The sequence below is a fragment of the Mesoplodon densirostris genome, chromosome 2, assembly GCF_025265405.1.
Source record: "Mesoplodon densirostris isolate mMesDen1 chromosome 2, mMesDen1 primary haplotype, whole genome shotgun sequence".
Classification (NCBI taxonomy): domain Eukaryota; kingdom Metazoa; phylum Chordata; class Mammalia; order Artiodactyla; family Ziphiidae; genus Mesoplodon; species Mesoplodon densirostris.
Genome location: NC_082662.1, coordinates 12795620 through 12819695, shown reverse-complemented (window position 1 = coordinate 12819695; position 24076 = coordinate 12795620). Strand labels below are relative to the sequence as shown.

The window sequence follows — 24076 nt, the reverse complement described above, 5'->3', positions numbered from 1 at the left end:
GGGTGGGGCCTGAACACAGGAGAAACGAAGGATTTCTGCGGGACCCGGAGGGCTTCTACAATGGCGGCAGGAGCCCCTCATCCATTTCCTGTCCCTTGCTGGGTGTCACTCACATCACTCTCACTGTCTGGCTTTAGGAAAAGGCACGAGAGCTGGAGAAGAGAGTTTCCTGAAAGGGCTCAGGGAAGACTGAGTTCAAGCTCTTCTGTTCAGAACCAACAGTCAAGGGGAAGAAAGGTCCCCACGTGCTGGCTTAGAGGTCTGGGTTGGGAAGGTCACAGCCAACATCATGCTGCACGGATCAAGCCCCTCCAGCTCCCTCCTTACCCAAGTGTGCAGGCTCCCCCCCTCCTGCTCCCACAGCCCCTGCCCCCTCTCATGGGCACACAGGAGCTCACCCAGTGAACGTGTAGACCTCCAAGGCAAATTTCTGCAGCAGGCTGGTCTTGGTGGAGTTTGACAGGATGAGGACCACATTCACGTGGCCTGGCCTCAGGCGCACCAGGTTACTGGCGTACGTCACATCTGTGAGCTCGGTCACCTCCACAAAGCCTTTTTTAGGAATCTTGCTGTGGAGAAAAACTGAGGAATTAAGATCTTGTAGGGTAAGGGAATGCCATGACTTTTAAAAGGAACAAGTGGAAGAAAATGATATGTTCTAACCAGACTAGATATGTTATTTAATCGTCTCGAGCCTGACACATGAGCAGGGCGGGACTGACCCCGATTTGGTTATCCCGGGCCCATAAGGAGCCTCGCCGGTGCTGCCGTTCAGCTGGTGCAGGAGCGGCTTTAGGACGGGACGAAGGCCGTCAACACAGTTATGGTGACACACCGTTCTCTGCTTCTGGCTCATCTAGCATCTCCCTGACATGCTTCTTTGCTTCCTTCCCGCCTTCATTATTAAACCTGGGATTGAGAAACTCAGGGTACTGAGGAGAAGAAAACTAGTCCTGTGTCTGAACGCCTAGGCAGTCTCAGTCAACGCCCCTCAGCTGCGACTCTTGCCTAAATCCACATCTCACACAAGGAGGGGAGCCAGGGTTCTCAGCTGAACTAGACCCTCGGACGCCGCTTATCAGACCCCGCGGTGTGCGGGGCTGCTGCCGAGGGCGAGGTGCTGGCGTTTGCTTAGGGCAACCTGCTGGGCTCCTTGGGGAAGCTTGGTTCTGTCCTCCCGGTCTTCTCCTGGGCTTCCTCTTTGTCTGGAGGGCTTGACTCTCGCTCCTCATTTGAGTCACTGAAGAAAGAAAAAGGAGTATTACAGAAGGTCTGTGAGGTCTGGGGCTCACCCTTCAGACACGGCACTGAGCAGACATGGAGGCTCTTACCTGAAAGCCTGAACGATGACAGTGCCGAAGAGGATGAAGAGGGCAGAGAAGACCAGGGACAGAAGGGGCATCATTTCCCGCCTAAAATGAAGTTCACAAGCTCTGGTCAGCTCTACGTGGGCTGCTGTGACGTGTCAATGAATGGTTTTAGGTTTCTTCTCTCTGGCTCAAAAAACCCCCTAAACAACCCCAAACCAAAAAGCTTTCACATCAACAAACACCTTTTTTTTTCGGCTGCGCCATGCAGCTTGTGGGATCTTAGTTACCCAATCAGGGATTGAACCCGTAACCCCTGCGTTGGGAGTGCAGAGTCTTAACCACTGGCCCGCCAGGGAAGTCTGACACTTTCTAATCTCATACAAACAGAGGCTTTTTTGGGTGGAGGTGGTGGTGACAGCAGAGATTTTCCCCTCACTGTTCTAATGCACAGATCACTTATTCAAAAAGTTTTTGTGTCTCAGGCTGTGCTGAATAAATTCTGCAGAGGAAACAATAAGAGGGGTAACAAACGATTTAAGTTGTAAACATGGAGGAACATTCTAATGTCAAGGGTAGTATCAGGTGACTAAAAGGTCTGTGGAATTATTTCCTTTATTTTGATTATTATTTCTTTTCTGGCCAGAATAATTCAGATGTGGCCCAGAGGGGAGGAGAAGGGAGGAAAAAGTTGACTTCTCAAGATCTCCACTAGGTGTTCTGAAATTTTGTTCACGTACAAACACCCATCAAAGGCCTGCTGTTTTTCAGGAGCTGGGTTGGGGGCCAGGAAGCACGAACATGAGTGGGACATGGCCTGTCCTCAGGAGCTCATGGTCTCATTAGGGTGGGAGTGGTATAGCCCTCCCTTCTCCGATTAATTCACTGATTCATTTGTGCATCTATTCACTGGACTCCATGTGTGTCAGGCCCTGTGCTGGACACCAGAGGTGCTCTGATGAAGAGGATGGTCCCAGGCTCTGCTAGCCGGAGGGGCAGCCAGGGGTGATCCTTTCTTTTCCCACCAGTGGGAAAGGGTCAATCAGCAAATACAAAAAAAGGGAAGTCACTGAAAGAAAGAAAAAGGGGAACAGTTGTTGAAAATATGTAAACACTCTTCCACCTGCCTGTGGAGCCCACACTGAAATCAAAGAAGAGTGGACTCTTCTCAAAAGAAAAACAGCGGTCCTGGTAGGTAACAGAGAGAAAGAAATTCAAACTTGGCAATACTCCTACCAGTTGCTGTGAAATATGCTGTCCCAAGAGTCTGAGATGTAGTCAGAAGCAGAATAGAGCCACCGAAGGAGAAAAATCTGTTGAGGGAGAAAAGGGGAGACGGTCAGGCCTGGACCCCTGAGCCCCGGAGGGAGAAGTCCTCTGCCTTCAACATGGCACTGTTGCTCTGGGGGCTCAGGAGCCCTGCCCGGTGCCCGCTGTCCTGGGCTACGTGCTTACAGGGGCAAGTTCGTCGGTCAAGTCGGGGAGCACAGCTTCCGAGGACAGAAGAGCTGGGTCTTTCCGCAGTTGGTCAAGATAACCCAAAAGGATGAATTTATCACTCTCACTCCCGGTCCAGGGATCCTCCAGGGTTTTATACACCACCCTCCCTGCTGTGTTGCGCCTTTCTAAGATAGACACCTGGGAGAAAAAGAGAGGAAAAACCATGAGATTTCTCAAAAGAATGCGAAGTTACTCTTGCTTGGGTTTTTTTGTTTGTTTGTTTGTTTGTTTTTTGCTGTACGCGGGCCTCTCACTGTTGTGGCTTCTCCCGTTGCGGAGCACAGGCTCCGGACGCGCAGGCTCAGTGGCCATGGCTCACGGGCCCAGCCGCTCCGCGGCATGTGGGATCCTCCCGGACCGGGGCATGAACCCGTGTACCCTGCATCGGCAGGCAGACTCTCAACCACTGCGCCACCAGGGAAGCCCCTGTTGCTTGGGTTTTTTTCAGGGAGGATGGAAAAAACGGGTCTAGTGAAGCTCAAACACAGGTGTGGATGAGTATACAGTACCTGCAAGAGATTTACATTTCTCTAACAAAAGAAATTAGTTTTGTGGTGACTTTCCAGGGCTTTTGCTAAAGTTAAAGCTCTTTCTTCTCAATAGACTTTGTTCTATAACTTCTGACTTAAGTCATAAAGAAGGAAACCTTTGTTTTTCCGAGAGATTTTTCCATAATTACCAAGATGATGAAAAAGACAGAGAAGAATTTCATGCTTCTGCAGAGAGTGATGATGAAGGAGGGGAAAGGAAGGCGAAATCAATTAGGATGAAGTAAAAGAGGCAGAAGCACAGAAGGGAGACATTTGGAAAGCCTATTACTGGTAGCCTAAGGAAGATTCTACAAACTAGGTACTGTAAGACTAGACCTGCCAAGGGGAAAGACTGGTGAAAAGGGCTGATGCTCTTTAATCTTTACCCAGAGGGAAGATGCTTTCTGTGAAGGTCCAAGGCTGAAAATCTAGGAGGTGAAATCAGCATGGTAAAAGACTAGTTTAGGAGTGCTTTCAAAACAGGCTTTGGACAAGCACAGCGAACTATACTCAATATCCTGTGATAAACCATAATGGAAGAGAATATAAAAAAGAATGTATATATAACTGAATCAATCTGCTGTACAGCAGAAATTAACACAACATTGTAAATCAACTATACTTTAATTAAAAAAAAAAAGTCAACTGGCTTCCAAGCACTCGGAAAACATAGGCAAAACAAAACAGAACAAACAAGCTTCAGAGATTCCTGGACTTCCTGGAATCTATACTGCCAACTCCCGAGGAAGGAGGACACAGAATTAAGTGTCATGTGCGTGTGAAGAGCTCAAGACCAGGACAGCATCCACGACTCACCGCTGATTTTCCTTGAAACGCGTCGCTGTCTGGCAGTAAGGTGTTGGCGAACTCCTGCTGCCGACTGCTGTAGACGTGCACGAACCTCACCGTGTCCTGTGTGTTTGCCAGAGCAAAGGACAGGAAAGCCTCGAAGGGTTTACTCAACTTGGTAGCCTCAGCGGTCAGTAAAACCACACAGTACCTGCATGTCAACAAAAGAGAAGACTTTAATCCCCGAGGCCACGGCTAGAACCTGAATGGCAAGTGAAGGTTCACATTTACAAAGTGAACGAGCATGTTTTAGGAATGAAAGCTTCACGGGGGAGCCTCTAATGAGAGAAAATGTCCAAGGCATTGAGGACCTGCTTCTTTCTAGACTGGTGATGCTCTCCCCAAACCAAACTTCACGACATTTAGAGATGCCTTTGAAGGCAATGGTCACTGAGCCCTTGATGCAGAAGGGCCTTGCAGAAGGCACCTGTGCTAGTTCTCCCACCGCAGGCAGGGCTGGTTGAGCCTATCTGAGGCCAGGGCCACTGGGCCTCATTCTGAAGGGCTTCCTTTGTAGTGGTGCCAAGGGAAAGTTCATCTAATCATTCATTCATGCATTCGTTCTCTCAAATACTACTGAGCACTCAACAGATGCCAGGTAAGACAGACAACGTTCTTGCCCTCATGGAACTGATATTCCAGTGTGGAAGGCAGATAACAAACAGATAGATGGATAGATCATGACAAGTAGTGACAAGGGTTATGAAAAAAAAAGAAGTGAAGGGGAGAGAGTCAAGGGTGGGCTGGGAGTCACGATCCATCAAACTGGCTGAGCAGAGACGTGAAGGAGGTGCCATAAGAGGAAGTGGGGTCTGAGCACTCCAGGCAGAGAGCACCGCAAGTGCAAAGACCCTGAGACTGGGGGACTCGATCCAATTCACAGTGTTAGGAGGATCGCTGGCTGACATGAACTGACTGAGGGTGGGAGAGTGGAGCGGAGGCAGAGGAGGTTAGGAGGCTAACACGGTGGCCTCGATGAGAGGTGACAGTGACCTGGCGAGGGTGGCGGTGCTAACAAAGGGTAGGAGCGTGGGGACTGGGGATACTTTCTGAAGGTGGTATAAATAACAATCCTTAAAGCCCAGGATCACCTGCCTTACATTTAATTAAAGTCTTTCTTCTCTTAGTCTATAAAGGAAACTGAAAAGTGTGGAAACACAGGGAATTTTTCCTATTTTAAACAATATTTTAGTTGTATTTTCACATAACATGATCAAAATGTTTTCCTGTCATATCCAGACAGCTTTCACTCAAATCCAGAGAACTTTCACAGATGAAACAGCCCTAAATTTAAAGGTACTGATTCGTTAATCTGAAAGAGGTATAATAAGTATTTTCCCTGTATTTCCAGACTTTAGACACTCTGTATGAATAAGTATGCCTCAGCCTTGCTATCCCCATTTAATTATTTTACCATTTCCTCAGTACCCTCACTTCTCTACTGTTTAGTCATTAACCTGGCTCCTCTCCAAGACCTTCTCCAAGACCCCCAGAGGCTCAGCCTGTGTGGAATACTCTGGTAGGAACAGTAACTCTCTCCTACTCCATGCTGCTCTACAGTGACCCAGGCTCTCCCTGACACCCGGCAAAACCTACTCATCCTTTAGGGCTCAGCTAAAGTGTTACCTCTTAGGGGGATCTTCTCTGGCACACCCAGTAATTTGGTCCTAAGGTGCCCTGGACTGTTATACCCCTCACTGTCATTGTTGTTCATCAATATTTGTTACATGAAGAATAAATTCTGACTGTCTCAGGGTCGACGTTTAATTGCCTTGTAGTAGAATGCAACATGCCCCTCTGCTGCACTGCTGAGCAGGGGCAAAGCCTTCAGTCCTTACTTCCTCTGTCGGTGAGACCGTTTCACGGGGCAGAGTTCATGGAACAACTTCTGGCTGGTGAGCCTGGCTGCCAATAGATACTTGTGTTGGGTGATAAAGTCATCAATGACCTGTTTCTTCATACCTCGGGCCTGGAGAAAAACCAAGAGACAGTGGATTCTGATTCAGTTTTCTCACTGAAAATGGGCTTTACTTACAGCTTAATAAACATGTAGCTGAGGGACTTCCCTGGTGGTCCAGTGGTTAAGACTCCGTGTTCCCAATGCAGGGGGCACAGGTTCGATCTCTGGTCAGGGAACTGGGATCCCACATGCCGTGCAGTGCAGCCAAAAAAAAAAACCACCAAAAAAAGAAGTGCCTGATCCTGGCTAAAATAATAAAACCACGTAAGTCAGACTCATTTGAGCAGATAAACATATGGTGATCTTTTTAAAAAATGCAGGGCTGGGACTTCCCTGGTGGTGCAGTGGTTAAGAATCCGTCTGCCAATGCAGGGAACCAGGTTCTAGCCCTGGTCCAGGAAGATCCCACAGGCCGCGGAGCAACTAAGCCCGTGCGCCACAACTACTGAGTCTGCGCTCTAGAGCCCATGAGCCAGAACTACTGAGCCTGCGTGCCACAACTACTGAAGCCCACATGCTTAGAGTCCAGGCTCTGCAACAAGAGAAGCTGCTGCAATGAGAAGCCCGCGCACCGCAACGAAGAGTAGCCCCCTCTCGCCACAACTGCAGAAAGCCTGCAGGTGGCAACAAAGATCCAACGCAGACAAAAAAAAAAAAAAGAAAAAAGAAAAAAGAAAAAAAAAAAAAGCAGGGCTGAGAGCAATGATGTAGCCATTTCAGGTCAAAGGAAAAATCAAGTGCTCTTTTCACTGGACAACTTTTGTATACTGTTTTACGCTAGCAGATTTAAAAAGTCAATAATTTGGAATTTTTAGGCAAACTTACTTCAAGATTTATAGGAAACTGAACAATTGAAAATAAACTCCCAGGGACTTCCTGGCAGTCTGATGGTTAAGACTCTGTGCTTCCACTGCAGAGGGCACGGGTTCAATCCCTGGGGAACTAAGCTCCCACATGTCTCGCTGCGTGTGGCCAAAAAAGCAAAACCAAACAAACAAAACCCCCCACAAAACTCCAAAGTAACAATGTTACTGAGTATAAAAGGTGGACAACTAAACTGTAATATGACCACTTTGTTATTACTAAATTTCATATATTTCAAAGGACTGAAATTATATATATAGTAGCTTCTCTGACCACATTTAAACAAGAAATCAATATAAGATAGAAACCAGAAAATCCCTTTTTGTTTAGAAATTAAGAAACTCTGAATAACTTACTGACCTAAGAAGAAAGCATATCAGATATAAGAAAATATTTTGAATTTGAAGTGATTAATGAAAATACTATTTATCAAAACTTTGGGACTCAGATAAAGTATCAGTAGTACTTGGAGAGTAATGTTAAAATGAATATAATAGAAAAGAAATTAATGAACTAGACATCCATATCAAGAAGTTACAGCAAAAATACAACTGTAGAAAAAAGGAAATAGTAAAGATGAATATAGAAATCAATAAAACAAAATAAATATATAAGAAGAAGAATTAACAAAACCACAATTGGTTCTTTGGAAGAGCTAATAAAATTGACAAACCTCTGGTAAAACCAATCATGAAAATAAGAGAGAAGGCACAAATAACCATTATCAAGGATGACGAAGGACTTCTCTGGTGGTCCAGTGGCTAAGGCTCTGCGCTCCCAATGCAGGGGGACCCAGTTTGATCCCTGGTCAGGGAACTAGATCCCACATGCCACAACTAAGAGTTTGCACGCCGCTACTAAAGATTCTGCATGCCACAATGAAGATCCTGCACGTGACAAAGAAGATCCCAAGTGCCGCAGCTAAGACCCGGCGCAGCCAAATAAGTAAATATTAAAAAAGGAAAAAAAGGGACCTCCTTGCTGGCGCAGTGGATAAGACTCCATGCTCCCAATGAGGGTTCGATCCCTGGTCAGGGAACTAGATCCCGCATGCGTGCCGAAACTAAGAGTTCGCATGCCACAACTAAGGAGCCTGAGTGCTGCAACTAAGGAGCCTACTGCAACTAAGACCCGGAGCAACCAAAAAAAATAAATAAATATTTTTTAAAAAAGGATGACAAGTAGGAATCACTCCCTATGTTGTAGAAACTAAAAATATATACATATACATATATATATACATATACATTTAAATTTGAAAATTTGGATGAAACAGAAAAATTTCTAGAAAAATAAAACAACATCTGAAAAAGAGAAGAGTTAAATAGTTCTATAACCATTAAGGAAGATGAGTCAGTAGTCAAAAATCTTTCCTTAAACACAAACTCAGGCTGAGATGGCTGTACATAGGTGGTTTTGACCAAACTTCCAAGGAGGACAATCTAATCTTATACAAAGTCTTCCCGAGAAGAGAAAAAGGGAGAACACACCCCATCTCATTTCATGATTCAAATCCTCACATGGGCATCTTGAGAAAGAGAAGTTAGAAGTCAATCTCATTTCTGAACATAAATGTGAAAGTCCTAAACAAAATGTTAGCAAACTGAATATGGCAATATACTGAAAGCAAAATATAAATAATGATCCCGTTGGATTTATCTCATGAATGCAAGTTAGGTTTAACACTAGAAAATGATTAATATGATTTAGCATATTACAGAACATGAAAGAAGAAAACTCTGGATAATCATAATGTATGTGTAAAAAGTATTTGATAAAAATCAACACCATTCATGTCAGAAAAATTAAATTGGTCTAGTGTCGGCAAGGATATGGAGCAATGGAACATTCACACATGATTGGTGGACATGTACTCAGGAAAACACATTAGCTAATAAAGTTAAAGATATATATATATATTTAATCATTAAAAAAAATAAAGCCATATATGTTAACATAAATAACTTTTTTTAAACATTAAAAAAAAACAAACACAATAATTTCCAAAACCAAAAAATGTTTAGTGAGAAGATTAACACTGCTTTACATTTTTACAAATCTTTTTAACGTCTGGTTTCATAGAAGAGGTAGGTGGATTCTCCTATCTGCTTCTATATACAACCGGGGGTCATATATTGTTTTGGTTGAAAATCCAGCCTCACACAGATATATGGTTAGAAGAGGGAGGTTTATTTTAATAGCTTTTCAGATAACTATGGATATTCTTCTTTGCCACTACACCGAAACTGGACAAATGGTAGTTTCTTAAAGGTTAGTTGCTATGTGGATTCAATGAACTTCTTTTTTTTTTTTGGCTGCGCTGCATGGGGGATCTTAGTTCCCCAACCAGTGATCGAACCTGTGCCCCTGCAGTGGAAGCGCAGAGTCCTAACCACTGGACCGCGGGGGAATTCCCATCAATGAACTTTTAGTACTCTGTTAAATTAAAATTCACTGATCAAAAATAAAGAAGGTAAAATTCACTGATCGCCTTGCACTTAGAATGGATCTTTTATCATGCATGGTCATTCGAAAAATATTGGTTCACTGATCTCCCAGATGCTGACAAATTTTCTTATTCATATGAAAAAATGCATCACATCGATGAACCAATCTCATAAGAAAGTTTGAGAAGCTATCAAGGTCATGATGACTGATACAAATTTTTCAAAATTATAATTTCCTTGGAAGCCTGGATTCTATCGTCAGCAACAGATACTGTGAGTTGTTTCCCTTAAAGTGCCAGGCTCACTTCATTCATTTTCAAGAAAATGTCTGCCTAACTCTGAGTAACCATAGTTGTCCGTCAATTATTCTTTCAAGTAAAAAATGATGTTCCATCAAAAAAAAAAAAAAAAAAAAAAAAAAAAAAGAAAAGTGGCTAGTTCAAAACTCCTGAGTTAGGCAACCACACAAATATTTGTCCCCAGGACACCCTCTGCAACTTGGCCTGCAGCAGAGCTTTCTGCACGCTTCCTATTTTGTCACAGAGAACATTAAAGATACCAGGAAGACGTGGACTTGAGTGTCAATTTACCTATTAATAAAATTCATACTTCTTACTGCTTCTTCAAGGCTATTCAGTGAAATGAGCGTTGATCCTCTGTGTTGTTACGGCGAGTGCTTAGGAGTGAAGAACACACGGCCACCGGCAGCCTGGTGCCTGGGCCTTGGTGTGTGCACTTGGTGGTTATGCACTGGAAAGTTTACCCACCATTGCTTTTGCACCATTGGTGCAAGCGTCAACACAGAGAAAAGACAAATTATGTCTTAGTGGTTCCTGTAAAGACAGCTTTGATCTCACAGACTCTCTTAAAGGGTCTTTTGGATCGCCCCACCCCTAGGGGTCTGTGAACCACATTTTTAAAACTGCCGTTCTATAGAAACTTGTGATGGGGTACACTGGGATACATGTGATGTCCACGGCATCACTGGTCCTAAAGCCCCAAAATGTCCATCAACAGAAGAATGAATAAACCCATTATCATGTGGCCATAACCAATGTACAGCAGATGGAAACAAATTAACTAGAGCTAAGAGAAACCACTAGTGCTACTAGTGTTATACTAAGCCCCTTGCCATTGGGAAGACTCAGTTTATGTTAAGAATGCAGTTCTAGGGCTTCTGTGGTGGTGCAGTGGTTAAGAGTCCGCCTGCCGATGCAGGGGACACGGGTTCGGGCCCCGGTCCGGGAAGATCCCACACGCCACGGAGCGGCTGGGCCCGTGAGCCATGGCCGCTGAGCCTGCGCGTCCGGAGCCTGTGCTCCGCAACGGGAGAGGCCACAACAGTGAGAGGCCTGCGTACCGCAAAGAAAAAAAAATGTAGTTTTATATTCATAAAGAGCAAACTGGTAAAGCATCCACCGTACCAGTAATTTTGTTAATGTAGCTGATGAACGATTTTCCCCAGGGAATTTGTAAGTAACAATTCCCAAGAGTACAAGCTATCACTAAAAAGCAATTTAGGAAATCTTACAGATTCATCTTGGATTGAGATGACCTTCTTTCCTCTCTTCCACAACTGGCATTTGTTTGCTTCCTGACCCTCTCTTGGCTCCTTCTTAGTCGCCATCAGGCATCCCCTCTTTTTATTTGCTGGTGATTGTCCAGAGCTTTGTCCTTGGCTGCCTTCTCTCCATACTTTACATACGATGCCTGGGAGATCTCCCCACACTAAAGACTTCACCCTCTCACCAGTCACTGACAATTCACAAATCTCTATTCCAGCCCCTCCGCCTTTCCTTGGATCTAGAGCCCTGCCTGATGGGCATCTCTCCTTGGGTCTCCTGAAGGCAGTTCTAATTCTTGTGTCCACAACTGAACTCATTCCCTTCTTCTTGAACCTGCTCTCCCTTCCTTACTGTCCACTTTCCCGTCTGGTTCTGTCACACACACCACCCCTACCCTAGTCCCATAGTCTCAGGACCCCTTCTACGTCCACATGGCACCCGGAGGAGCCCTACATCTTAGTGAGACACCTACTACAGTGGACAGTCTCTCTCCTCTCCTGACTGTGAGTCAGAGGAGGACAAACACTAACACTGGATGTCGGAGCTGTTCTGTAATTAGTGCTCAGCAGGCAGGCAATGAATGTACTGAATGAATGAAATAAAGGATTTTAGAGAACTTCTCTTTCTTCTCTTTCTAGCCTCTTATAAGAGAAAGTATCAAAGGCGATTAAAAAAAAATAACATTAAAAATATTAAAAAATACATGTTTATTATAGGGATTTTTGAAAAACTAAATATTGAAATAATATGTAATTCTGCCATCAAAAGATAACCATTAATGTTTTGATGTATTTGTTTCTAGTTTTTTCCTATGCGTACACATGCACACATGCACTCACTTTACAAAACTGAGGTCAGTGAATAATCTGCATATACAGTTCTGCATCCTGCTTGCGCTGTAACATTATGTTAGGAAAATTATCCCCATCATTAAGTATTCTCGAGTTGCCACTTTAAATGGCTATATAATAGTCTCTGGGATGTACCAATAATTATCCTGACGTTGGATGTTTATATTTCCCCCTCATTTTTGGTATTAAAAATGATATTTAACATCTCTGTATGTAATTCTTTGCCCGAGTTCCTATTCCTTTAGGATAGAGTCCTAAAAGGTAATGTCATCTCCCTCAGGTCTTTACTCGTGTCACCTTAATGAGGCCCTTCTTGGCTGCTCCACCTTAAAAATGTGAGCCCTCTCCCCTAATACCCTACGTTCCTCTTCCCTGTTTTATTTTTCTCCTTGGCACGTATCACTATATAACATACCACGATAGAGTATTTTATGCTGATTCTCTGTCGTCCCCACTAGAACACAGGATGGGGAATTCTGTCAGTCTTGCCCAGGGCTGCACCCTCAGCACAGAAAGCAGTGTTTGGCACACAGTAGGTGTGCTCACCTACTGTGTGCACTCAGGAGTGCTCTTCTGCTAGGCAGTTGATGTTTTATCACCCAGTCGCTTTTCTGAAAACTTCTGAGGCTTCTTCCAGCAAGGCAAGAAAGAGAAGTCCCTGTTTCTCTGTAGTCTCAACTCTACTGAGTATTTTTCCTTCAAAAATCTTTAACAGTTTGATGAGAGAAGAAAATGTTTTGCTTTCCTCTGATTATTAGTGAGATTTATTTATTTGCGGTACACGGGCCTCTCACTGTTGTGGAGCACAGGCTCCGGACGCGCCGGCTCAGTGGCCATGGCTCATGGGCCCAGCCGCTCCACGGCATGTGGGATCTTCCTGGACCAGGGCCCGAACCCGTGTCCCCTGCATCGGCAGGCGGACTCCCAACCACTGCGCCACCAGGGAAGCCCTGAGATTTATTTATTTATTTATTTATTTTTTCTTCTTTTTGCGGTATGTGGGCCTCTCACTGTTGTGGCCTCTCCCGTTGCGGAGCACAGGCTCCGGATGCGCAGGCCCAGCGGCCATGGCTCACGGGCCCAGCCGCTCCGCGGCATGTGGGATCCTCCCGGACCGGGGCACGAACCCGTATCCCCTGCATCGGCAGGCGGACTCTTAACCACTGCGCCACCAGGGAGGCCCTGAGATTTATTTTTTTTAAAGGTGTTTATTAGTCACTTGAATCTCTTCTCAGGATTTTGTTCATTTTGTTTTGGGGGGACGTTTTAAAAAATTTTTTTAAAATTGAGGTAAAGGGCTTCCCTGGTGGCGCAGTGGTTGAGAGTCCGCCTGCCGATGCAGGGGACACAGGTTCGTGCCCTGGTCCGGGAAGATCCCACATGCCGCGAAGCGGCTGGGCCCGTGAGCCATGGCTGCTGAGCCTGCGTGTCCGGAGCCTGTGCTCCGCAGCGGGAGAGGCCACAACAGTGAGAGGCCCGCGTACCGCCAAAAAAATAAATAAAAAATAAAATAAAATAAAATTGAGGTAAAATTCACATAACATGAAATTAACCAATTTAGTGTACAATTCAGTGGCATTTAGTACATTCAGTGTTGTGCAACCCTCATCTCTATCTAGTTCCAAAACATTTTCATCACCCTAAAACTCTGTACTCATTAAGTGGTCATTCTGTACTCATTAAGTGGTCATTCTCAAGAAGTTTTGGGTTGATCTCCTTGATTAGAAGAAGCTCATTAGAAATTAAAGATAATGATCCTTTTTATATTGGTTGTAATTACTTCTCTTATTGTTTAATAAAAAATTCTTAAGTATTTATATAAAAATTTAAAATTATAATCAAGTTATTAAGATTTTCCAACAAGATTTTCCCCAATGTTTTTAGCCCTTCCCTATCTTAAGATCAGATAAATATTCAGTGTGTGTGTATATATATATATATATATATATATATATATTTTTTTTTTTGGGGGGTACGCGGGCCTCTCACTGTTGTGGCCTCTCCCGTTGCGGAGCACAGGCTCCGGACGCGCAGGCTCAGCGGCCATGGCTCACGGGCCCTGCCACTCCGCGGCATGTGGGATCCTCCCAGACCGGGGCACAAACCCGTGTCCCCTGCATCAGCAGGCGGACTCTCAACCACTGCGCCACCAGGGAAGCCCAGTGTATGTTCTTTAACTTAGTTTATGGGTTTTTTTTTTCCAGTGATGTTATTTAGTTAATTAATTAATTAATTAATTAATTAATTTTTTGGCTATGCTGCGAGGCATGTGGGATCTTAGTTCCTGACCAGGGATCAAATCCGCACCCCCTGCAGTGGAAGTGCAGAGTCTTAACCACTGGACCGCCAGGGAAGTCCCTAAAGGAAGAGAGTAAAACTAGTTTCTTCTCCTCTCCTGCTGTGCTTGATTTTGCTGTTTATTTATATGACACCCTGAGATAAAATGGGAGGGCCATCTTGAAACAAGGTGACACTCACATACCTGGATAGCATCTGCAGGCTTGTGTATGTGTTCTTTAAAGATCAGGATGGTGGGGGCATAGACATTGACGTTGTATTGCCTCGTCATCTCTTCCGCCCCTCTCAAACCGACATACACGTATCCAAATGACAAATAATCTTTATATGCGAAAGCAGTCAACTGTTAGGGCATAATAGAGAGGAAGAAATGAAATTGATAGCACAGCATCTAAATTAAGTGTGACTTGTCCTCATCAGTGGGTGGAGACGAACGCTAGCTTATACAGCCCCACTCGGGCTGCTACACCCTCGTACCCTTGTAGGAATTCTATGGTGCTCCATGAACAAAACCGTACCAACAAAGCTAAACAACAACTAATTCTTTTTTTCAGACAGAGCAAGATATTCATCTTACTGCGATCTGTACTGGGTGGGAGGTTTGAGGAATGACCTGTACCCTAATTATGTAAGATGGCAGTGACCACGCCAACGGTTTAGCACTTTCCTCTCCCATCTCATGTCACGGTGATAACCAGAGGGGTGCTAGATAGAAGTATAGTATATATTCAGAGGGCAGGTTTGGAATCAGGCTACAAGGGAATCGATATTCAACATGGGAGACCTTGGGCAGGTTATACAACCGCTCTAAGCTTCAGTAAAAGTAGGGATAATAATCTGTATCACTGGGTTCTTCTGAAGATTAAATGCTATTATGTGTGTGGAAAGTACTAGCACAGTAATAGCATCAGTAGGTCCTCAATGTATGGACCTTAAAGCAAATTTCTGGTCTTCAAGCATTTCCCTTGGGATGAGCTATTACTCACAAAAAAGAAAATCACCAAAATAAGAGAAAACATTACCCCAGCACCTAAAGTACCTTGTAGATCAGTGGTACAACGGGCATTTGGTCAAACAGAAGGACATGCGGTTTATTCTCTTGCTGCCAGCCAGAGAGGAATCTGACATAATTTTTATTTGTAACCTTAAATTGAATAAAGGATGTTAGTTTCAACATTTAATTCTTAACAACTGCATTATAATCCAGTCAGGAGATAATTAAACAAAATCAAATATGTGTAAAAGATTGTTTTGTAAAAAATGCAGACAACTAATTTTTTGCCTTTGATTAAAATTAATTAAAAGAACAGAGATATTGATTTCATATTTTCATGTGATCCAACCCTTACAGACTGAAATCATAATCTTTTCTGAAACAATTACTGACCATATTATTAAAAAAAATGAGCTTTCAAAGTTGGCTCTTGCTCAGTTACAGACTGCACTTTTTAATCTATTAGAAGATAATGCAACAACTGCTCTTTTGAAATGGCTTAAATAAAAATAAGTGGGCCCACCCCCACCTATACATTACATAAGTTCATTCACTGCCATCTGAATTGCTACTTTTGTGTTTCCCTGTTTATGCCTTAAAATAATCCCAAGAAAACAAATTAAAAACTTGAATTAAATTTCTATCTAGAAAATATGTTCATAGTAGTTCAAAAAAGTTTATCTTTCCACTTTGCTTCCAGAATGATCTATATAAAACCTCAATCTCATCATTTCACCCCACTGCTCAGCCCCTTTCAATGGCTCCATCACCTGCAGGCCAAGTCCAAGTTCCTTAAAGGAGACCCTCACAGTGAGATTCCCGTTAACCCCTTTAATCTTGTCTTCTCCCACTCACTAATGACTATTTCATACAAAGCAGGCTACCTCTGTATGCCTGGAACTCATTCCCTACTTCTTTCTCCTCACCTGGCAAACTCACTACAGGGGTCATTTCTGCCACGAAGCCTTTCTCAAATCTCCAGGACGGGCACTCTACATATCGGAGGGAAACAATCACCTACTAGACTGCGAGCTCCTTGGAAAGAGTCCTCGGCATTTATCATAACGTCTGACATACAACAGGCATTTTAAAAAGGTTTGAGGACCTGTCAGGACAACCTATCATCATTTTAGGAGGCTGCAATGCTCTCTGACAATTTCAAGTTAATTCCAACAAATATTTCTTCTGTGGGTAATGATCCTGGTGGGACAGGCTATGTAGAAATAGGATGGAAGTATCTGTATGTTCACTCTCCTTGGTATTATTAAAGGAATGAATCATTTTCATTTAAAGCAACATAAGAATCTTCTTCTAGTTCCTGCGAGCTCTAACCTCAGATACTGAGGGAAAAGTGCTTCTTAAATATAAAAATCATAGTTTATAGTTTGTGGGAATTTCTGTGCCTGGTTTCTCTAGCTCAATCTTTTGTTTGTGAAATTTATTCACACTGTTGCATCGCTATATGTTTTGAAAGTTCCAAAAATAATATCTGATTTCATGGAATCTGGTGTTTTCAGTAGATATGATCGTTAAATATATAACCAAATATAACTTAATTTGAGTACTCTCATAAGAAAAGTATCTTTAAATGAACAAATGCATGAGTTGGAAAGACCTCCTTCATTCCATGTTGTGATCTAATTTTTTGTTGAGAAAATAAGAGGCACTCTCATTTTAGGCTCAGATTCCTATGACAGTATAAATCTTCCCAGCGGTTTTGACAAGGATGATTCTTTCAGTCTCTCTACTTCGTCTGTTTCAATTTTCAGTCTCTGGCAGACTTCATTTAAATGATTTAGTTAGAGTAATTAATTAATTAATATGTGTCTTGCCCCGCCCAAAATGAAACTCAGGTCTGTGAGGATGACCACAGGTAGAGTTCAGGGCAGCCAGTAGTCCCAGGAGCCTCTTAAACTACTTCTCAGCCAGGTACTTACTTTCTCCACCAAGTTCCCTGGAAGAAGACTCTCCACAAACTGTCGCAGGTTCTCACGGACAACTGCATTATGGAAGAAGGAGATTTTCCCATTGATGATTCCTAGGATGGCTGGTGTGCTGTGCACTCCCAGGTGATGGGCCAGGCGTCTCTCGTAGCCAGCGTGGACCACGCCGATTCCTACGCCTGAAAAATATGGAAAACCTCCATGAAGACTTTTTATGCCCTCACGGCAGGTGAAGAAATGCTGCTAAGTAATTTTTTGGTGTGAAACTGAAATCCCGACTTAGTAGGAGGGGATATCTTTCCTGATAGACTGTCTAGCATTCTATCACTGCTGGAATGCTAAATTGGTTCAGTTTTTCTGCAGAGCCATCTAGCAATGTTTAAGAAGGGCTACAAATCTTTCTTTCAGTCCGTTGTTTCTAATTTGGGGAGTAGATCATGAAGAAATACTTCAAAAGAAAAGAACAATCTGTCCACAGTATTCCTATTCATAAAGAACACCACCTGTAAACAATTCAAGGGTTCATCAACTCTGCAGTGGTTGAAAAAACCTAGAATCTAACGACAGGCTAGAATCATAGTCTTCTCACCTTTCAGAGCGTGTTTCGCTTTTACATAAACTATTTTATAGAGATTTTGTACAGATTCTCAAAAAGAGAAAGAGATTAGGTTAAAATCACTTGTCATATCCCACATAACTACTGTTAATATTTTGGTATCTATCTGTGCCTTTTCTTACGCAAATATGTGTGTGTGTATGTATACACACAGGTATACATAAAATAAAATGGGATCATCTGACACTTATTTCACTTAGTATTTGAATAACTTTTCTTGTCTTTCATTCAACCAATGTATTTGGAGGGCTAGTTCCTCTGCTAAACACCGGAGATTCAGTAAATGTTAATAGCCAGTAAATATGCTTTTTCTCTTGGGTGTCTAACAGACCTCTAAGTATAAAGTTTTCAAAAACAAACTCCTGATCTCCTCCCTCAAACCTGTTCTACCCTGGCTTTCACCATTTCCACTGATGGCGGCTCCTTCCTTCCCGTTACTCAGGACGAAAGTCTTAAGAGTGACCTTTGACCCCTCTTGTCTCTCACACCCCCTATCCGATCCGTCAGCAAGTCCTGTTGGTCCTGTCTTCAAAATACAGCAGGAATCCAACTATTTTTCTCCACTTCCATTGTACCCTGTCTCCTATGCATCTTCATCTCTCTCCCCTGAGTTGCTGCAAAAACCTCCTCAATGGTGTCGTGTTTCTCCTTGTCCCTCTACTGTCTGTCCTCAACACGGTAGCCAGACTGTTCCTTCTAAAACATAAACAACGGATCATGTCGCTTCTCTGCCCAAATCCGGCAAAGCCTCCCCATTTCAACTCAGAATAAAACCACAATCTTCACAAAGGCCGACAAGACCTCTGTGATTTGACCTCTGGCCCCTGGCCCCCTTCCTCTCTCATTCCTCATGCTCACTTGCTCTAGCCCCCAGCATCCCTGTTCTTCTTTAAACACACTGGCACGTTCGTTCCTGCCTTCGGGCCTCGGTGCTGGCTGGTGTATCTCTTGACATCTGTGTAGCTGGCTCCTTCACCAACTGCAGGTCCTTCTCAATGAGAACGACCCGACTCCTAGATTTAAAACTGCCCTCCCCACACTCAGGATCCCCTTCAAGCCTCTCACTTTCCCTTTTCCATAGCACTTACCATCTTCTAACACACCGCCCAAGCTCCTCATTCTGTGGATTTTTTATTGTCTGTCTTCCCCTGTTAGAATGTAAGCCGTTTAAAGGCAGGGGTCTTTGTTTAGTTCTCTGATGTACCCCAAGCACCAGGACAGAGCTTGGCACACAGTAGGAGCTCATCACTGAAACTGCACTATCAATCTATTTAACCCATTCTTTATTGCTGCACATTGAAATGGCTTCTGGCTTTCACTATTATAAGGCATGTTTCGATAGACATCCTTGTACATCTCTGTATACACATCTTTGTGTACCTGTGTGGTAACTTCTTAATTGATAAATTGATAAATCCCCCAAATGGAATTGCTGAGTAAATGGCAGCGACTGCAAACTTAATACTTTAAAATTGCTGAGTAGGCTAAACAAATCTATCTGCTGGCCATCTGACTGTGAGTATCTCAAGGGCAGGAAAGGAGGCACCTCAGACATCACATAGTCCACTCCCCTCATTTTACAGATAAAGAGACTCGGAGAGGTGAACTGACTTATCCCAGTTTGCAGAGGTGATAAAATTGCAGAAAAAGAATCCCAACTTGATGTTCTAGAGTCAAGTCTAGTACATTAGTCTATCACACTAGAGGCATTAAAAATAACCACAGAACAATGTCAGTAAATGAAAGTGCACCTAAGATTGTGTGAGCAGGAGAAAGAACAAGAACATAGCAGGCACATACCTGAGAGACGCAGTCTCATGTAAAGCGAGAAGAGACGTCACCTAGCAAGGTCAAGTGGCCACACAGCAAAGGTCCAAGAGGGGAATCAACGTGTCTTGAGACCTTTCTAAGACAGGCAGCATGCCTACCGCTTTATATCCGTTATCACTTTTCACACTCACAAACTCCCTGAGTGGTTAAGTATTGTCATCTTCATGGATGAGGAAGCTGGTGCTTGGAGAGACTGAGCCAACCTAGCCGGCATCACAGTTAGTGTGCAGTAGGACCAAGATTTGAACCCAGGCCCAGCCGACTGCAAAGCCTGGCTCCTTCCTGTCTCCAGTGCCCTCTTCCACCCTCGGTTCTGAATGCTGGAGGGACCAATTTCCTAGAGATGGACCCACCATCCATGACCTTACCAGGGACTGCTATATAGGCCAGAAGCCACCGTATTTAACTGATCCTGGGGAATATGCCTTTCCAGTAACTGCATCATTCAGCGGTGCCCTCTACCAGACTTTGAGACTAGAATCAGTAATTAGAATGGTGGTTGGTGGGCCCAGAATCAGGACAAGGGATGCAGGAGTCTTGGGAGAGCAAAGGAAACTGAAGAGATCTTTTGCGCTTGCTGTTCCCCCCAACTCTTCCCTCAGATATTCCGGAAGCTCATTCTCTCGCCCCCTAAGGGCCACCTGCTCAGTGAGCCCTTCCTCATCTGCCTGATTTAAAACTGAAGCCTCTCACCCCAGCATTCCTAGCACCCGGCCTTTTTTTATCACACTCTACCACCATCTGGCGGGCTGTATATTTTATTTGTTTGTTTGTCTCTCTTCACTAGAATATAGCTCTATGAATGTAGGGGTTTTGGGCTATTCTGTTTACTGCTGTATCCTTAATATCTAGAATAGTTCCTGGCACTCAGTTTTTTAAAAACAAGTAAATGAATAAAGTATTCAAAGTCAGACCCAGATTCAAGTTCCAGCTCTGCTACCCATTAGCTGTGCAACCTTAGGCAAGTCATTTAACCTCTCTGAGCCTCCGTTTCCTTATTTGTAAAATGGAGATAAATTATTGTGAGGACTAAATGACATAATATAAAAATGAGCCTAGCCCAGAGCCTGGAATATAGTGGGCGCCTAATTAATTACAACTCTTATTATTAAGTATTATTTCATCCAGACCGTGTGAAGTCTGATCTAGAGACTTGTCTCTTGTGTGAGTGGAATTTTCACCTTCATGAGACTCTCTCCCTTCCTTGTGTGGAGTGGGATAAACAATGTTACACTCTCACTCTCTATGTCATCCTCCCCCCACCTTTCCTATGCTCCCATCAATATAGCTTTTTTCTAGTTAAAACAGAATACAAGTGATTGGTTTCATTTATTTTACTTAAAATCACCATTGAGTCCTTGGAATTACCTACATCACCTTCATCAAACATAAACATTTCTCAGTCTATAAAAGGCTATTCCTTGGATCATTTCTACAAAGGACTTCGATTCTTAATATTATAATCCGATTTCTAAACTCTGAAGGAATGTTACTTCTTTCCTATAGATTGACTATCACACAAATTAGAATAGCATAAAGAATGATACACATTTGGTGTTTAAATTTGTGGTATTTTTCCTCTTGAAAAGATACTTAAGATTATAACAAGAATACTGAAATTCCTTCAAGTCCAGACCTAACTAATCCCTTCCTCTCCCTCCATCCAAGCTGGGAAGGAAGAGTCAGAGAAGTCGACAGCACTGTTTTCTCCCTAAGACTCAGGCTGGGAAATGACCACTATGACTGGTGGTGACTTAGGGTCTCTGAGTCACAGTGGACAACACAATTTCTATCGTCTCCTCCTCTGCCTTCAAACTCTCTACACTCCAAAGTTCCGGGTTCATAAAGTGAGCTCAGCAAGTACAGTTCTCCTATTCTTATCCTGATTCAGCATAACCTGGCTGGATAACAAGGACACACCAGCATCCACACGAACTTGAGTAGCAAATTTAAAAGAAAGGCAAAGTATGTTACCGTTTGCAGAAACATTTGATTTTTCTACGGATCAATGTTTTGGGCTAATTTGCAGATCCTGGGGAATTAAAAATACAATACCTTCTCCTATTTTTGAGTTTGTAAGAGGATGTTCTTTCTGTAAAGTACTAAAGATCTCTCTTTTGAGGTGTCAAATTATATTTGCTTTCATTATGCAATCCTAAACGTGTATCACGTCTTTTAGGGAAATTCTTTCATTTTCCCCTCTGTCGCATACACATATTCATCTTTCTTTCAACTTTTCCATACGCCTTAAGGGATGGTACAGAACCAACTGAAAGAACATGGCACTGTCAAATCTGGCTAAATACAAACCTGTTAATAACCAAACTACTAAGATGCAAAATGATGTGAAACAACAAAAATCAAGAACACGGAGCTTCAGGAGGAAAAACAAATACTTTAACCAGTATCTAGGCAGACCGTTTTCCTACACAGTATGAAGTTGTTATACACTTAGCTATTTTTAGGAATAATTCCTTGAAAGAGAGGAATTATTCTTTCTTTTAAAATAAGAAGTCATGGTGGATAAACACTACATGATCATCCAAATTGGGTTTCCCTAAAATAATACCTGATTTCAAGACATGCAACCTCCTTGACGCCCTGGAAACTGTCTGCAGCTCCCAGCGAGCACTGAGCGTGCTGTGATGATTCAGGTGTGTCTCTTAGTTGAGTTTCCTGGGTGCGAGGACCAGGTTTTACTTATTTCTGAGCAGTGCTGCACAGTGGTTAAGACTGAACTCTGGAGTCAGACTTCTGGGTCCACACCCCAACACTGCTGCTTATAAACAGTGTGACCTCAGTTGTTCCTTAACCTTCCTGGGCCTCAGTTTCCTCATCTGTAAAATAGGGATAATAAAAGTCTCTCCCTCGTTGGATTACTTTGGGGATAAAGACAATCCATACAAAGCATTTAGCACAATGAAAAATAAGTAAAATGCTAAAAAAAGTTATAATATTTACTTTAGTGTTTAATATAGTACTTGGTCCATTAAGAAAAAAGTTCTTTTTTTTTTTTGGCCATGCCACGCAGCTTGCGGGATCTTAGTTCCCAGACCAGACATTGAACCCAGGCCATGGGAGTGAAAGCACTGAGTCCTAACCACTGGACCGCCAGGGAACTCCCAAGAAAAAAGTTTTAAATGAGAACATGCAATGAATTCCTTATCATCTTCTACTTATTCCTGTAGTACTATATTATTCTGTACTTGTGAATGTGAGGTTGGTGTGAATTTTCCGGGTACCTATTTTCTCTTCAATTAACAGTAAGCTCCTCAAGGCCAGGGGCAGTGCTGACTATTTCTGGACCCTCCTCCACAGCATGGTTTTCTATAAATGCTGGATGCTTTTGCACACTAGTTATTACCAAAACTGCAAGACCGTAGATTCCATCTAAATAGCTACAACATTTCTTCTCTGGGTGGAACTGTTCCATTTCCTTCATTTACTGCAATTCAGCATTTTATGTTATTCTGAGATAATATCCAGGCTTCCCCAGACCATCCAGCTGATCTTTAAGATTGTCCGCTCTTTCTGTCAACTCAGAATGGAAACATTTTCTGCAGTAACTGTCTTAAAGGATAATGTTGCCTTGCTCGGACAGGGAGCGGCCATGGATACTGGCCATGGATACATGGATACATGGATATCTCATCTCAGTGTCATCTAACATTCCAAGTGGAACTTGACTGTCAGGAATCTTCAACAAATCCAAATGTTCCAAAGAGGAAAACCAAACTAATTTAATACATTTAGTCAAAACCTGCTTTCTAGGAGACTTGGGGGGTGAGGTGGGGGAACAGACTAAATTCCTATAAACATTGCTTCTATGGATCTAAATCCATCTTCTTCCACCCTTGTCATTTGGAGTCCTGACTTATTAGGATCATGCAGCACAACAACCCCAAAGGATGGCAAGACCTTCAATCACCACAGATTTAAGGACCCTGAAAGGCAGCAGGGCATCGTGTTCTCCACGGGGATTAGAGAGCCAGACTCCCTGGGTTTGAATCCCAGCTCTGCCAAATACCAACTGTGGGACCTTGGACAAGGCACCAATATGTGCCAAGTCTCTATAAAGGCGGGAAGAGAGCAGCACCTGCCTCAAGGAGCTGCTTATGAGTTGATACTCACATTAGTGCTTGGCATACGGTAAACTGTCAATAAATATAAGCTATTATTATTATGCTTATATTATTATTGTCATGTCATTGCACTTGGCATGTCCAAACCACAGTCATTACTTAGAATCACTTCTCCCCAGTTCAACTCTTCTCTGTATTTCCTGCCCATCCAGTTGCTCAGGTCAGAACGCAGAGTCAATCTTGACTCCCTCTTTTCCTCATTTCTCACATTTAAATGGTCCTCAGGTGCCAGGTCCCTTCATGATCCTACCCCTGAAATATCCGACACTTGTCCCCTCTGTTCCTACTGCCCAAGCTCAGGCCAATGGTTGCTGTCTTGCCAGGAGAGGTAACCTCTCTGTCTCTATTCTCACCTTCTTTAATTTGTCCTTCACACAGCC

The 24076-nt window shown here is 43.2% G+C and overlaps 1 protein-coding gene across 3 annotated transcripts in view; it reads right to left on the bottom strand.

The window, feature by feature from the left end:
* The window catches only part of DNAJC16 (DnaJ heat shock protein family (Hsp40) member C16), a 36567-nt gene that overhangs the window by 1863 nt on the left and 10628 nt on the right, over positions 1-24076 (bottom strand). For 2 of the 3 annotated variants that reach the window (XM_060089005.1, XM_060089007.1), the window contains 10 exons: positions 17103-17287; positions 15211-15315; positions 14356-14514; positions 6025-6155; positions 4154-4337; positions 2763-2945; positions 2544-2620; positions 1332-1412; positions 1142-1240; positions 399-569 (listed from right to left, as the gene is read on the bottom strand). In XM_060089005.1, coding sequence (XP_059944988.1) covers positions 399-569; positions 1142-1240; positions 1332-1412; positions 2544-2620; positions 2763-2945; positions 4154-4337; positions 6025-6155; positions 14356-14514; positions 15211-15315; positions 17103-17287 — 1375 coding nt within the window. The remainder of the gene's footprint in view (positions 1-398; positions 570-1141; positions 1241-1331; positions 1413-2543; positions 2621-2762; positions 2946-4153; positions 4338-6024; positions 6156-14355; positions 14515-15210; positions 15316-17102; positions 17288-24076) is intronic. The other variant, XM_060089006.1, reaches the window with a different exon arrangement.